General features: G+C 33.7%; 1 protein-coding gene across 1 annotated transcript; it reads left to right on the forward strand.

Moving 5' to 3' along the window:
• Positions 1 to 13470: 13470 nt before the first annotated feature.
• On the forward strand, positions 13471 to 16397 carry LOC140863371 (metal transporter Nramp3.2). The gene is made up of 4 exons (XM_073266747.1): positions 13471 to 14288; positions 14717 to 14853; positions 14933 to 15585; positions 15807 to 16397. Exons 1-4 carry the CDS (start codon positions 13735 to 13737, stop codon positions 16023 to 16025), a joined length of 1563 nt encoding a protein of 520 aa, XP_073122848.1. The 5' UTR covers positions 13471 to 13734; the 3' UTR covers positions 16026 to 16397.
• Positions 16398 to 16692: the final 295 nt, after the last annotated feature.

Below are 16692 nucleotides of genomic sequence, written 5' to 3' on the forward strand. Positions count from 1 at the left end.
GAGCTTGTTACGAAACACCCATCTAGTTCCAATCACATTTTGATTTTTCGGTCGAGGAACTAGATGCCAAACATTGTTGCGGGTGAATTGATTCAACTCTTCTTGCATAGCTTCAATCCAGCTGGCATCTGATAGAGCTTCATCTATTTTCTTGGGCTCTACCTGAGATATGAAAGCGGCATGCAAGAATTCATTAATCATTTGACCACGTGTTTTTCGAGGAGCAGAAGGGTCACCTATGACCAACCCAGGTGGATGATCTTTGTTCCACCTAAAATAATTCCCTAAAGGGTTGTCATCAATTGGTTGATGAACGTCCTCGTTTACTGGATCATCATTGGCTGGAGGATTGTTATCAACCGGTGGATCCACTTCTGGCCTTGTTTGATCACACCCGGTAGAGGGAACTGGATCATCCTTCTTTGGAGGATATAGATCACTGTCACTCTCTTCCTGTAGATTTGTGTTTTCCAGTCTGTGACTCAGATCATTTATGCTCCCTTGAGTTTGTTCTGTACATAGAGTAGATTCATCAAAAACAACATGAATGGTTTCCTCGACCGTTAGTGATCTTTGATTGAACACTCGATAAGCTCTGCTAACGGCTGAGTAACCAATAAAAGTTCCTTCGTCTGCTTTGGCATCGAAGGCTGTCAAATGGTTTTTGCCATTGTTGTGGATAAAGCATTTGCACCCAAAAATTTTGAAATAAGAAATGTCAGGTTTTGTGCCATTCCAGATCTCATATGGAGTTTTGTTAAATCGTTTATTAATCATAGATCTGTTTTGAGTATAGCAAGCTGTGTTAACTGCTTCTGCCCAAAGTCTTTGAGAAACATTTGAATCAGCAATCATAGTTCTGGCTGCTTCTTTTAAAGTACGGTTCCTTCTTTCAGCCACCCCATTTTGCTGTGGGGATCTAGCAGCTGACAACTCATGCTTGATTCCCTGATCATCTAGATAAGTCATAAGAGTGATGTTTAAAAATTCAGTCCCTCTATCACTCCTGATTCTATCTATTACAGTAGATTGTTCATTTTGCAAGCGTTTAAAAAGCTTAATCAGGTGAGGTGCAGTTTGATCTTTTGAAGAGAGAAAGATGACCCAAGTAAATCGAGAAAAGTCATCTATAACAACAAGAGCATATCTCATTCCCCCTATGCTTCTTACTGGTATAGGACCAAATAGGTCCATGTGAAGTAAGTCTAAACATTTGGAAGAAGACATACACCCTTTATTTTTAAAAGTTGCTCTCACCTGCTTTCCTAGTTGACAAGCAGGACAAACTTTGTCTTTTACAAAATCTCCTTCGGGCAGACCAGAAACCAAATCATGCTTCCTCAAGTTAAAAATGGACTTAAAATTTAGATGATTTAACCGCTTATGCCACAACCAATGTTTATCATGATGAGCAGTAAGACAAGTGGGTGAAGAAATATGTGAGCAAGACCAGTTTACCTTGTAGGTGTTTAGGTCTCGTACACCGGTCATAAGAGTCTCACCTTTGTCATTTTTTATGAGGCAAGTGTGTTTGTGAAACTCGACCGAATGATCATTGTCACATAGTTGACTAATACTTATCAAATTATAGCATAGTTTGTCAACAAGTAACACATCTTTAATAATGATGTTACCATGGATGATCTTACCCTTACCCACGGTTTTACCTTTGGAGTTGTCTCCAAAGCTGATCTTTGGTCCTTTGCACAACACCACTTCTGTTAGAAGTTCTGGATTCCCTGTCATGTGTCGTGAGCAACCGCTATCTAAATACCAGGTAGTGTCCTTGATAGAAGTGGTTTTCTCGCCCGTTTGGACTTTTAGTACCTGCAAAGAGTGAAGAACTTTTGGTACCCATATCTAGTAGGGTCCAGGTCGGATTAGCCCTTTCGGGACCCACACCTGGAACACCCTTACAGGTTTGCCCGTGTGTGTGTCCAGAAATCTGTGCGGTCGATAGGCAGTAAATGTGTGTGCTTGTGAGGTTGCTGTGTGCTGCTTGCCTTTTTTATTTTCATCAGTTAGCATGTACCTCTTTTGAACTGGCCTGCAATTAAAGTACTGGTAAGGCTTCTCCTTTGACCATATTTTCTTAGAGTAGTTAGACTCATTCCATGGCCTTTTGAAATTAGATTGGTTTCCCTTTCTTCTTTCATTAGGTTTTGGTTTGATCCAAGTTCCTCTTTGATTAGAGGTCTGGGGATCCACATATCCCAGCCCTCTATGCTTAGAGCTTCGTTCGTTCGATACTTTCTGATTTTTGTCAAAGCTGCACTTATCGTGTTCATATATCGTGCTGGACCTGACAAATCTTATTTTGTTAAGATTGCCTTTGTCCAGGCTTGACTGAATACAGGATTCCATAGACTGTTCATTTGTTCCAAACCCTAGACCGGTTTTATCATGCACCGGTCTTTGGATTTCTTGAATCTTGTCAATGGTTACCGAAGATTTATTCCAAGCCTTAATGGTTTCAAGTAGTTTTTTATTTTCAATCAAGGTAGCTTGGAATACTCTTTTCAAGGTGTCGTTCTCAGTAGCCAGCAGACTTAGCTTGACCTTAAGACCATCAAGCTCTTTTTGCTGCATGCAGCTTGATTTGCTTGACTTATCTTTTAGGTTAGCTCTTTCTGCCTTTACTTCCTCGAACTCCTTGGATAATGCTTTGTATTCATTAGCCATTTCGTGTAAAGCAGTAACTAAATCACTGTGAGTAAATTCAGGTGAGCCAAAGTCAAATACCTCCTCAGCTTCTTCTTCGATGTCGGCCATAAGGCATTCCACTTTTTCATCATCGCTGTCATCTGAAGAGCTTCCGGTATTGGAGTTGTCAGAGTCAGACTCAGCCCACTTGCTTTTGCTTTCATCTGCTACTAGAACCCTTTGGTCTTTTCCTTTTCTAAACGTCCTTTTATCCTCCTTACCCCTTCTTCTTTCGGAGAATTGCTTCTGATCATTGTTCTTAGGCTTGGTGCAGTCTGCAATGAAATGGCCTGGCTTTCCACAGTTAAAACAAGTAGGACCATCGTTTGTATGGTCCGATTTATGATAATTTTTAAATTTAGAATTGTTTTTACGCATAAATTTACCAAATTTCTTGACAAAGAGTGTCATGGCTTCATTGCTGATTTGCTCAGCTGATCTCTTTGGAGGTTCCTCGACCGGTGGACGTATCACGGTTGAGGTTAAGGCCTTGGTTGGTTGAGATGTGGATGGTTCATCTTCTGTTCTCATGTTGAGCTCGAACTCGTAGGCTTTGAGATCAGCAAAGAGATCATGCAGTTCAACCTTGCTCAAGTCTTTTGACTCTCTCATGGCCACTGTCTTGATCTCCCATTCTTTGGGCAGAGCTCTCATAACCTTCACAGCAATTTCACGGTTAGTATAAGTTTTACCTAAAGCAGTAAGATCACAGATGATACTACTGAACCGTTCATCAAATTCAGCCATGGTTTCCCCTGGCTTCATTTTGGCGTTGTCATATTTTTGAATGGCCAGAGTGAGCTTGTTTTCCTTTGTCTGGTCATTCCCTTCACACAGCTGAGTGAGCTTCTCCCAAATCTCCTTTGCTGTGGAACATGACTTGATTTTGCTGAACATATTCTTGTCCAGTGTTTTGTATAGGATGTCCCGGGCCACATTGTCAAGATTGGCCTTCTTTTTGTCCTCAGTGGTCCACTCAGCTCTTGGTTTCTCAATCATTTGTCCTGCACCATCGGCTAGAGCTGGGTTGACCTTCATAATTTTGATAGGACCGTCTGTTATGACATATAGCATGTCATCATCCTGTGCTGCAAGATGTGCCTGCATGCGAATTTTCCAATCATCATACTCTTCTTTAGAAAACATAGGAATTCTGTTGAAAGAAGTCATGATTTGAAAACTTCAGATCAGCAGTTGAGAAAGGAACCCGCTCTGATACCACTTGTTGGGATCGGTTCAGAGGGTAGAGGGGGGGGGGGGTGAATACACTCTGAAACTTTTCTTCTACTTCTTTAGAATGATCAAGTGAGGTTTAGTTCACTTAATCAGTTTTCTCAACTTCTAAAACGTTTTGAACAACTTAAATAGTGCGGAAATAGTTCAGAGGTTTTAGTGATGCAAAGTTTATAATGCAATGTATGAGCAGGATGTGAGATAAGTTGCAGTAAATGCTAAAGCACGATTTTATGGAAGTTCGAAGGCTTAATCCTTCTACGTCTCCCCTTCTTCCACTTAGGAAGGAATTCACTAGAAGACTTTGGTTATTACAACGTCTTGTAATACACCCACTTCAGACTTAGGACTTATCCAATGCCTAATCCGAAACTCCTAGATTTACACAGATAAGATTCTCAGTTCTTATCAGACTGGTGGAAGCTTTCAGAGCAGCTTCAAGTCTCTTCAACACTGAGTATAGTTGAGTTGAGCTTCTCAGACTGCAGAGCGGTCGAGAGGCTTGAAAACCCTAGGATGATCCTTGACGATCAGATATGTGAACTGTAGGCGAGGGTTTATTTGAGCAGCAGATGAATGATCTTGTAAGTGTGCTCAAGTATATCAGATGAGGACTTCTGATATTAGTCAAAGTGATTGAAATTTTTCTGAGTTGCTTGTCTCTCTTCGTTGTCTCGTCTCACTTCTTATTGTTGTTTGAGCAATCTTCCCTTTATATAGGTCAATCATCAACGTCTTTATTTTGAACGTTCTGATGCTGCATTGAATGCACATTTAATGCTCATAAATGCATTGATGATTCTGCATGAGGATCGTACACTGCAGACAACTTCCAGGATCCAAAACTGGAATAAACGGTCGAATGCTTTATCTGCAGTCATTCTGTGTTTTTGCCATTTTGGTACAACCTGTTGTCTTGATTTGCAGGAGTCAACAAATCTTCTGAAACGCCGGTTCTGCTTTTAATAAAAGATCCTGCAAAGAACATCTTGTCACAGGTACTTGTCTCGAGATATCTAGATAGGCAGTTGGCATTCTACCGGTAGAGATATTTGTCCTCTGCTGGTTTGAATAACCAGTCGATAAGCTTGTGACTTCAACCGGTCGAGAGATAAAGGCGGTTGACAAGCTTCCGGTAGATAGATTTATCCTCTGCTGGTTTTGATAGCCAGTTGATAGGCTTGTGACTTCAGCCGGTCGAGAGCAAAGGCGGTTGACAAGCTTTCGGTAGAAGTTGTAGTAGGTTCCTGAAATACAATGGTTGGCAGCACATTCCTATACAATGAGTTGTTGTTTGTTATCACCAAAATATCGGATTCAACACCTTTCTCGCCTCAACCTCCGAAATCAATTTGCTTTCCCAATTCCTATTTCCACTTGACCATGAAGAGAAAAAGTGGACCAATCCTTGACTCCAAATAGTAGTCCACTTCTCGAAAGTAAGAGGAAGAATGGCAGCCTACTAGACCGAATTTTTTAGCAATAATCTTATTACTTTCCTTCAAAATTCACGCGTAAGTGGAGGAAAAAGTTGACTCAAACTTTGGATCAAATCATCAAATTCCCACTTGTCTTCTGCAAACTTTTGAGAATTAAATTGACTAACCTTTGACTCCAATTTGCTAACTTGACTCGCGAAAATTAGGAGAGGAAGTGGACAAATTCTTGACTTTTCTTCCCAATATCCATGGCCAAAGCCCACGTGCTTAAGAAGAGAAATTGAGCAGATTTTTGAACTCTAAGTGGCAGTCTATTACTCGAATATATGGAGGAGAGTTGGAAGCCTCTAACTTCGAAAATATGGAGATGAAGGAGATGACTTCTTGCACTTAAATAGAGACTCAAATTCGGATTGGAGGCCAAGTAATTGAATAAACTTGGAGGCCAAGTTTCAGGTTTTACAAGCAAGCTTCGAGATATGTATCTACTACAAATCCAACAATTCGAAACACACACAAACTTGCAAGCACACTTGAATGCAATTAAAGAAAACAAAGAACAATTACAACACAAATCGATTTACGTGGTTCAGCCACTTGTAACAGTGACCTACATTCACGGGGAGAATCAAGTCAAAATCTTATTAATCAATCCAGATATGGAGTTCCAATACAATATCAACACAATCAATAATCGATCCCAGAAACTCAATATAATCAAGCATCTTATTGAACTTCCCTTAATTGCAGATCTGGCTTCTTTTCCCTTCGATTATCCTTCCTTGTTTCTTCTGTATTGTTTCTATGTAGATTTTCTCTGTTCTCTCTTCAGGATCGATTGATCAGATAAGATTATTTTTCCAGCTCACTTCCTCTATCTATTATTTTATTATATATATAAAAGTGACATTTTAGTTGTAAATTTACATTTTTATCTTCATTACAATTCATTTAATAATTAATTTTTTGTTATTTTCAAGACTTTTTGAGATTTTTTATGTCATTCTATAGATTTATTCAATGTATATTTAATTTGTCACTATTTATTTATTTTAAGTAAAATTAATTGTTAATATTTAATTCATGTCCTAAAATTAAAGTTTAGTTGTTAATTTACATTTTTATCATCATTTTAATTCATTTAATAGTTAATTTTTTGTCATTTCCAAAACTTTTTGAGGTTTTTGAGATCATTCTATAAATTTATTCAATGTGTATTTAGTTTGCATGTCACTATTTATTTATTCTAATTCATGTCCTAAAATTAAAGTTTTATTTTTATTCTCAATTTATTTCTTTTAATGGTTAATTTTTTTGTCATTCCAAATAATTTTTGAATTTTTTTATGTCATTTTGTAGTTTTATTCAATTAGTATTTAATTATGACTATTTATTTATTATAGGTAAAATTAATTTCTAATATTTAATTCATATCCTAAAATTATTTTTTATTTATATCCTCAATTTTATTTCATTTAATTCTCAAGGTGTTTTAAGTTTTTTTTTTGTCATTTTGTAGTTTTATTTAGTGAGTATTTAATTTATATCTATTTATTTATTCTAAGTAAACATAATTGCTAATATTTAACCTATGTTCTAAAATTAAAGTTTTATTAATTGAAAGCTATATTAAAAAAAATTTTCTCTACATCAAATAAATTTATTAATTTTGTGAAATTATTTTCAACATTTATCTTCAACGCTATGCTTTTAGTCTTCATTCTTCTAACATAATATTTTGATTATTAAACTTTTAAACAAATAACAAATTAAATCAAATCATTAATTTTAATCATCTGATTCAAAACAAGTAGAATCATATCATAATCATAAATCGATATTGTATTCTACTTATATAGGAAACGTATATCATACTTTATATATTCAATCAATTCGTTTATTTTTTTGGAATTTGGTAATTTAACTAAAATTTCTTATATTCCTGTTTTTAGGAAGAATAACTCTAAAATTAACAATGATGCCTAACTAAGTAATATCTTAGAAAACTTTAAGGACCAAAAATATTTCAGTGATAAACTAAAAGTGAATCAACAACATTTATACTTTTTATCGAATCGAAGGTAAAAGTAGCACTTTATTTATGAATTTAATAATTAGTTTTGTCATTTTTAAGGTTTTTGAAGTTTTTTATTCATTGTATAGTTTTGTTCAATGAGTATTTAATTTGTATATATCTATATATTTATTGTAGATAAAATTAATTGCTAATATTTAATTCATGTTCGAAAAAAAAGTTTTATCAATTGAAAGCAATATTTTTAATTTATCTATAAATCTAAAAAATTTATTAATTTTTTTACCTTACTTTCAAGCTTTATCTTCATCGCTATGTTTTTAGTCTTTTAAATTTTTAACATAGTTTAGTATTAAACTTTTAGAAAACAAAAAATTTCAATCGAGTTATTAACTTTTATCGACTTGTTAAAAATAAATAAAATCATATCATAAATCGAGATTTTATTTCACTTGTATTAGAAATGTATTAACCTCTTTTATTCAATCAATTAGTTTGTTTTTTGCATTTGGTAAGCTAACAAAAATATTTGGAATTCCATTTTTTAAGAAGGGGGACTACAAAAATAATGGTGATAACTAACTATGTAATCCTTTAAAAAAAATTTGGGATTAAAAATATTTTAGTGTTGAACTAAAAGTGCAATCAACACTGATATTTTTTGTCCAAATTAAAAAATATATAATTATAACCAACTTTCATGTTGATGTTTGAACTACATTATATATAATATTTATTTATATAAAAGTGGTTATTTATTTATGAATTTACAGTTTTGTATTTATTTTATTTCATGTAATGACTAACATTTTGTCATTTTCAAGGTTATTTTATGTCATTTTGTAGCTTTTTCAATGAGTATTTAATTTATGTTTATTTATTTATTTATTTATTTAATTATTAATATTTAATTCATGTTCTAAAGTTAAAGTTTTATTAATTGAAAGTTGTTTTAATCTAAAAAATGTATATTAATTTTACAACTTACTTTTAACCTTTATCACCATCGCTATGTCTTAGTCTTCTAAACTTTTTAACATAATATTTCGGTCATTATAGTTTCGCAAAAAAAAAAATGAATAGAATCATTAATTTAGTCATCTGGTTCAAGACAAGTAAATCAGATCATAAATAATTGAGACTATATTTCACATATAAATGAAAGATATTCTCATATTTTATCCAATCAATTCGTTTTAATTCGTTTATTTTTTTTTAATTTAGTAATCTAACTAAAATTTTTGGTATTCTAGATTGTAGGAATAATATTATAAAACTAATGGTGATGACTATGTAATCTAACTATGATAGTTTACTGAAAAAAAAAATATTACAAGATTTGAAGAAATAAAAAAAGTTTACCTTGATTATTGCATATTATATGTATATGATTTTTCAGAAAAAGGAAAAAAAAAAAGACATTTACATATTAATATTTTTGATTTTAAAATAAGATTATGACAAAATTATGAAACAATTATGTTTATTATTAATTAAATAAATAATTGTACGACTAAATTAATTTTTTGGCATAAATTTGTTAATACTTTAACATAAGAGTTTATGTTAGAAAAATTTATTTTGTATTGTATTTTTGTTAGGACATTAATTATTTTATATGTTAAATATTATTCAATGTATATTAAATTTGATTTTCAAAGCTAACGAAACAAAGTTATTCAATACGCTAGAAAATATACAAAAAATTGTGAATGTATTATGCATGAGTAAAAAACTTGAAAATCAAAGCAAGTCATATAGACATCATGTTTTATCAGACGTAAAAAAATATATATGATTTATATACACTTTATTCATAGAAGATCAAATTTTATCTTCAACTAAAACTTTTAAATTAAAAAATTATTATTATTTTTCACTAACTTCTTAAATTTTAGGTTTTGGTCACTAAGTTTTCAAAATTTATTTTTTGTATACTAAATTTTATTTTAATATATTTATACCTAATTGTTATGGTGACACTGGAAAATGCTTTATTTTGCATCGAAAAATACTGACATGGGCATTATAATAATGATGCAACTTAAAAAAAAATTTGACTTATTAGATGTCACGTCAACAATTGGATTAAAAATAGTCAAAATTAAAAGCTAGTGCATTAAAACTTAAATTTGACAAATCAATTGACTAAAAAGCAAAATGTGATGTGTTAATGGAACTAAAAAAATTATTTTCTTTCAAATAAATTATTGTTTTAACTTTCAAAAAAATTACTGTTTTAACTTACAAATCAATAGAAGTAAAATTATTATTTAACAGATATTACTATTGTTGAAGTGCAATAACTATTCATACTGAGAAGACCAATCGAAACATGATGTTTGAGATACAATATAGTTTAAAATATTGAATTAGTATTGTTACCAATGACTATAATTATTAAAAATGCAATAAGCATTCGGCCATACAATATGTATCAAAGTGATGGTCATGACTTCGATTCACATTGATTGCGAGCATAATTATTGGGAAGAAGATTATTGGGTACAATAATTATCTCTTTGCTATGTAAAATAATCAAAATGTAGTGTTTAAACTGTTACACATATTAAAATATTTGAATTGCACAATTATATATCAACTATATATAGCTTTTAATAAAATGCAAACGCTCAGTCTTACGGTTTAAAAAAATCAATGTATTTTTTTACATTTCTCGACAAATATATAACATATGTTATTGTTTTAAAGTCATTAATTAAAAAAATAAATTAAATCCAAGGTGTAAAACATAAAAGCATCGATTAGATACCACAAATCGATCGTAAAGAGAAAAAAATTAAAGACATAATGTTCTCACTTCAATAACTAATTAGAGATCAAATCATTACAACCAAAGTTTGAAATTGATAGTAAAATATATAACACTTAATTAAAAAAGCTAAGCAACCAATTAATAAAATTATTATAACGTGTCACGTGCGTTGCACGTGCAATTTTCTAGATCTCTCGGCCAATAAGTAGTTATCCCAGCTAACACATAGCCCAGCCCACAACTTGTGATTGAGTCCATTAGTTACCTTCTAGGCCCAATGCCTCAGCTGCCTTTATTTGTTAATGGACGACTGGCCCAACACGAGAAGAGTCACATACTTCAACACCACCAAGTCATTCACGATATTTTATCAAAAAGGCTAGTTCACAAGATCTCAAAGAGTGCTCTTATCTAGAAAACTTGAGATGAGATACTAGTGTCCCAACACCAGGTAAAGCAGCTGGCGACCCAATAATATTAATATAAAACAAAATAGATGTCTTTAAAGTTGTATCTAAAATATGCTGCCTCAGTTAAAGCCTGCCCCACGCAGTATTTATGTGGGGAATGGTGATATATGAAAACATAGGCATGTCTGCAATAATATTCCGAGGTTGCTAATTGGACATTATTTGAAAGAGAATCTCAAATTCATCTACGAGTTTTTGTCGCGAAACAGACACACGAAAGCCCATCGTACTGCACGCACCATTATCCAATGTCATCTCTGCAAACTGCTACAACTATTACCATACGAAGCTTCGTGGCTGAGAGAGACGTGTGCCATTCTCGAGGTCCCACGAGAATGTTTGAGGTAAAAACATTCCCATGTAAAATAATATCATTGGGGGTCGTTCACTTTATTTCTTTAATTTCTTAATTTTCTTTCCATAAAGTGTTGATTCTACCTTTATTTACGCGATGCATTTTATATAAGAATCTTTTCGGGACCAATTGATGCACGTGTGTATACGTACGTTCCACCTACTGATTCATGATATTCATTGTATTATTTTTGATAATGTGATATTATGATATTATTTTTCGTAATTATGATAATAAAAAGATATCAAATACGTATGCATCGACATTTTGAAGACGTATTAGTTTGCTATCTCTCAAAATATATTCGATCGATGAAACCCTAAATTATGCTGGGATTCATGTCCATATGTCGCCATGCTCTCAAACATAAAGCCAAAAGCATCCCGGTCCATTGTCAAAATTTATGGGTTCAACCGATTAAATAATTATGTTTATGATATTTTAAACTAAAAAAAAAAAGTTTAAATCAAAGTTTATCTCATAACAAAGAGGCTATCTTTACTTTGAATACACCCCATGTCCGTTTTGATATGTCTTGTCCAATAGTGTTTCAATATATTGTTTTTGCATGAATTGTGTCATTGTGTGTCATCCTTCGCTATCCACATCCATACTCCTTTCCAAATTTTGTACACTCAATAATTGGGATTTTTAAACAATATGAATTGTGTCATTGTGTGTCATCCTTCGCTATCCACATACATACTCCTTTCCAAATTTTGTACACTCAATAATTGGGATTTTTCGTATATATATATATATATATATATATATATATATATATATATATATATGAACTTGAAATATTTGAAATTTTGCAAACTATATCTAAGGACCCTAGTAATGAAACTTGGATTCCATAATTTAATGGTCAGGTGCATATAATATTGTTGAAGTATGATTAAAACAAAGAGCGGAAAATATTATGATCAGTGTCTATTCAGCCATTTAACGGTAATTTATAATTCAGTCCCCAAATCTAAATTTAAATTGGTAATCAGTCCCTGTCAGAAAAAAAACTTTGTTTAAACTCCCCGGGCCCACATGTTTTGTTTCGGATGAAATTTGGTACAAAACGTGAAAAATATGGTACAAATACATGATATTTAAGTATCAAATGTGTTAGATCTAGTATAAATATATGATTTTCGAGTACTAAAAAATATTGATATTAATAACACATTTATCTTATTTGGATGAAAATCGGTACAAAACATTGAAAATATGGTACGCGTATGTGATTTTTGAGTACCCAATGTGTTAGATCTGGTACAAATATATGATTTTTGAGTACTCAAACACATGTTGCAAGTTCACATTAATAAAGATGTTTAGATTTTATACTCAAAATTATATTTTTTGTACTCGATCTTGAACAATTAGTGCTCACATATCTTGTATTTGTACCATATTTTCAATGTTTTGTACTTAATTTTATCCGAGAAAAATAATGTGGGTCCAGGGAGTGCAAACAATTTTTTTTTGACAAGGGACTGATTCTTAATTTGCTTTTGGATTTAGGGACTGAACACCAATTCACCCCTATTTTAACCTTACAGGATTTGGATGCAATGTAATAATCAAAATTTAACTATTGACTATTGACTATTGACTATTGACCTCCACTCCTCCTCTACTTGCAGCATGAGTCTTAGCGGTTGTTGATTTATTCCGGTGGTCTTCATGGACTTTAACTCATAAAAGCCTTATCTATGAATGCGTAGGCACCGTTTGGTTTGATTGATAAGATAAGTAATTCATGGATAAGTAATATAATGTAATTAAAAATAAATAAAAAAAATAGTTAATACATTATTTGATTTGATAGGTAGATTATAATTTATTTGATTTAATTGATGTAAAATTATTAATTAATAAATAGATAAATAATATGACGAAAATAAGGCGAAATTAATTGAGATAATTTATACATAGATTAATAATACATCAAACTAAACAATGCCTTAATGAATTAAATGATGCATTAAAGAGTCAAATTAATTTACAGGCTAAATAGGTTATTTTGCTTATGACGTATGATTCATCTAATATCTAAAGTTTTAGATAATGGACCAGTTTGGGTACAAAAGTATTTTGTTTTTAGAAGTTTTTTTTTAAGTTGGATTTTAAAAGTAATTTTTAAGTAAAAAATGTAATAATTTTATGTTTGGATAAATAGATTGAAAATATTTTTTTTAATTGACTTATAAAAAAATATTTAAAAAACTATAAATATGAGTTATTTTGATTTAAATAAATACTTTTAAAAATACTTCAAATACATTTAGAACAATTAAATCATTTAAAAAAAATAAGCACTTTTTGTCTTGAACCAAACACTCTCAATATGTCAGAGTCGGTGAAAAAAAATCACATCTATTATTTATAAAATTAAAAAAAAAGAAAAAAGAAATTGGTGCTCTCGCTCTCAGAAAGAACAGTGTGGTCCTGCACATGCGTAAAAATGAAATCTTTACAATAACAGCAATGGGCGTGGAACCTTTTTTTCTCACCCCCACAAGCTTTTGCGTCATCTTCTATTCCTGCACTGCGAAAAAGTGCAAGATTAACCAATATTATAATTAATAGATGATCTTAGCTTCGCGATCACTCCATAAATGCACGCTCAATTTGCCCTCTCCAAGTCACTTTCCTAGAGCCATTTTCTCTTGATCAGTATTCGCGAGAATTTTGTAGTTCTTCGGTGATTTTCTTCAAGAAACATGCCTTCACTCGAGGGAGACCAGCAGCAACCATTGCTAACGAATCGGCCTACAGATTCCTTCAATGAAGACGAAGAAGAACGAGCCTATGACGCGTCGGAGAAAATTCACGTCATTGGAGTGGACGAAGGGGTTGACTCCGATGATTATTCCACCAAGGCGCCGCCTTTTTCGTGGCGGAAGCTGTGGCTATTCACGGGCCCGGGATTCTTGATGAGCATAGGGTTCCTGGATCCGGGCAACCTTGAGGGGGATCTCCAGGCGGGGGCGATTGCGGGTTATTCTCTTCTGTGGCTGCTTTTGTGGGCCACAGCCATGGGCCTGTTGGTTCAGCTGCTGGCGGCTCGTCTCGGCGTGGCAACGGGGCGTCATTTGGCGGAATTTTGCCGGGAGGAGTATCCTAACTGGGCAAGATTGTTGCTTTGGATCATGACGGAGCTGGCTCTGATTGGGGCCGACATTCAGGAAGTGATTGGCAGTGCTATTGCTATTAAAATTTTGAGCGCTGGTTTCTTTCCTCTCTGGGCTGGAGTCACTATTACTGCTCTTGACTGGTAAATAATTGCACGTGAATTTTCTGTGGTTTAGGTAGTGTTTGACTCAGCTTTATGTTAACAAAATTTCGCAAGATTTCAATTTTTTGTTAACAAAAAAGCTGAGAAGTGTCAAATAGCATTGATTGAGGGTGAATTGGTGAATGGTGATTGATTCGATCAAAGTTCTTTATTTGGATTTGGATTTGGATTTGGACAAGAGAGTCTGAAGTATTTATTGCTTATGGGATTGTTTTATCATTTCTCGTAAGACGTAGAACTCAAGTCTGCAGTGGTTGAGATTTCATGATATTATATTCAGAAAATTTGAGGATGTTTTTCATTTGTTTCTTTTTCAAATGATGTAATGTCCAGTAATTACTTGGATACTGGTTCAACATTTATGTTTAATATCTGAACTGTGCAGTCTTGTGTTTTTCTTGATGCAGCTTCATCTTCTTGTTTTTGGAGAACTATGGTGTGAGAAAATTGGAAGCACTTTTTGCTGTCCTTATAGCAACAATGGCCGTCTCATTTGCATGGATGTTCGGTGAGACAAAGCCCAGTGGCCGTGAACTTTTAGTAGGTGAGAAAATTTCTCTTAATGAATCGATGACTGTGAGATCTCCTTGATAACATTTATTTAATTTGATCTGTGAATATAGGCGTTCTGGTTCCAAAACTCAGCTCCAAAACTATACAGCAGGCAGTGGGAGTCGTCGGGTGCATTATAATGCCTCACAATGTATATTTACACTCCGCCTTAGTACAATCTAGAGATATTGACACAAACAAGATAGGTCGAGTTCGAGAAGCCCTGAAGTACTACTCGATCGAGTCTGGCTTGGCTTTATCAATCTCTTTCATGATAAATCTGTTTGTCATGACTGTTTTTGCCAAGGGATTTTATGGTACAGAACAAGCCAACAATATTGGCCTTGGGAATGCAGGGCAGTATCTTCATGACAAGTATGGAGGAGGAATATTTCCGGTGTACTATATTTGGGCTATTGGTTTACTAGCAGCTGGCCAGAGTAGTACTATAACTGGAACTTATGCTGGCCAATTTATTATGGGAGGATTTCTGAATCTACGGTTGAAAAAGTGGATAAGAGCACTTATAACAAGAAGCTTTGCCATTATCCCGACACTTATTGTTGCTCTTGTTTTTGATACATCGGAGGACTCGTTGGATGTCCTAAATGAATGGCTTAATGTGCTTCAATCTGTTCAGATACCATTTGCTCTCATTCCCCTGCTTTGCCTGGTATCAAAAGAGAGAGTGATGGGAATTTTCAAAATTGGCACCGCTCTGCAGGTATTTTCTTGTTCATAAATTTTCAGGTTCCATATGCATCAATTGGTCCTTCATTAATGTGTAAGACGGGAGAGATTTTCTGCTTGGAGGCGCTTGTTTATTCCATCAGAAATACACCACTTGTTTGTGCACATATCTGAAAGATATTGAATTCGCCCAGTTTTTCGTATGCAGAAACAAGAAAAGACAAACTAAAACATTCGTGTTCTTTTGGTTTGCAGATAGTGTCATGGCTTGTGGCTGCCCTGGTTATGGCTATCAACGGCTATCTTTTGGTTGATTTTTTCTCCGACGAAGGGAAGAGTGGCGCTTTCTTCACTTCTGTGGTTTCCACATTTGCGGCTGCATACATTTGTTTCATAATATATCTTGTTGGAAGGGAACTTAACTTTTCTAGTTTGTTTGTAAAAGCCAATAGGATGAAAAACTCAGAAATATGACGGATCATCATTTGCACATTTATGCAAGAATCAACATTTCTTGGCAAATCGATTCTTTTGCGAGGAGGTCTCTTGCCTGTGAGGAAGAAGACGACTCTTGATTTTTATGCAGTATTTTAAACCGCACACCAGAGAACGAACAAACTAAGGGGCTGTGAAAGGCTACTACTTCTCAAGAATGTTGGAATTTATTTCCCCCTTTAGGCTGAATCGACGTATGTATCAGTTTAATGCTTAATCATGATGTCCTGATAGGTAGTCGAGCAGGGCACTTGCCCTTCCCGGGGGTAATTGTATTGGGAACATTATGAAATTATTCAAATGCTTCGTATTGTGCCGATTTATACATGCTGATAATGTTCACCATGCCACTTTTCTCGAGCCTCTGAATTGCATTACATTTACACATTGAAATGAAGCGTTTGCGAAACCCGAGATTCGCCAGAAATGGCCGACGGAGATTGAAAACCACCTCAGATTGATGGAGATGATAGTTTCATTCTTCGTCGGTGTATCATAAAGCAAAGGTTCTAAATTTGAAATGCCTGTAGTAAAGTATTTTATGCACAAGGCACAAGGCACATGCAATGCAATGAAGATAATCTCAAGTTTAGTACGTTTGCTCGAATGTGATATTCTATTGTCTATAATATAGGACAGAACAACA

This window comes from Henckelia pumila, chromosome 4, assembly GCF_033568475.1.
Source record: "Henckelia pumila isolate YLH828 chromosome 4, ASM3356847v2, whole genome shotgun sequence".
In the NCBI taxonomy this organism is placed as follows: Eukaryota; Viridiplantae; Streptophyta; class Magnoliopsida; order Lamiales; family Gesneriaceae; genus Henckelia; species Henckelia pumila.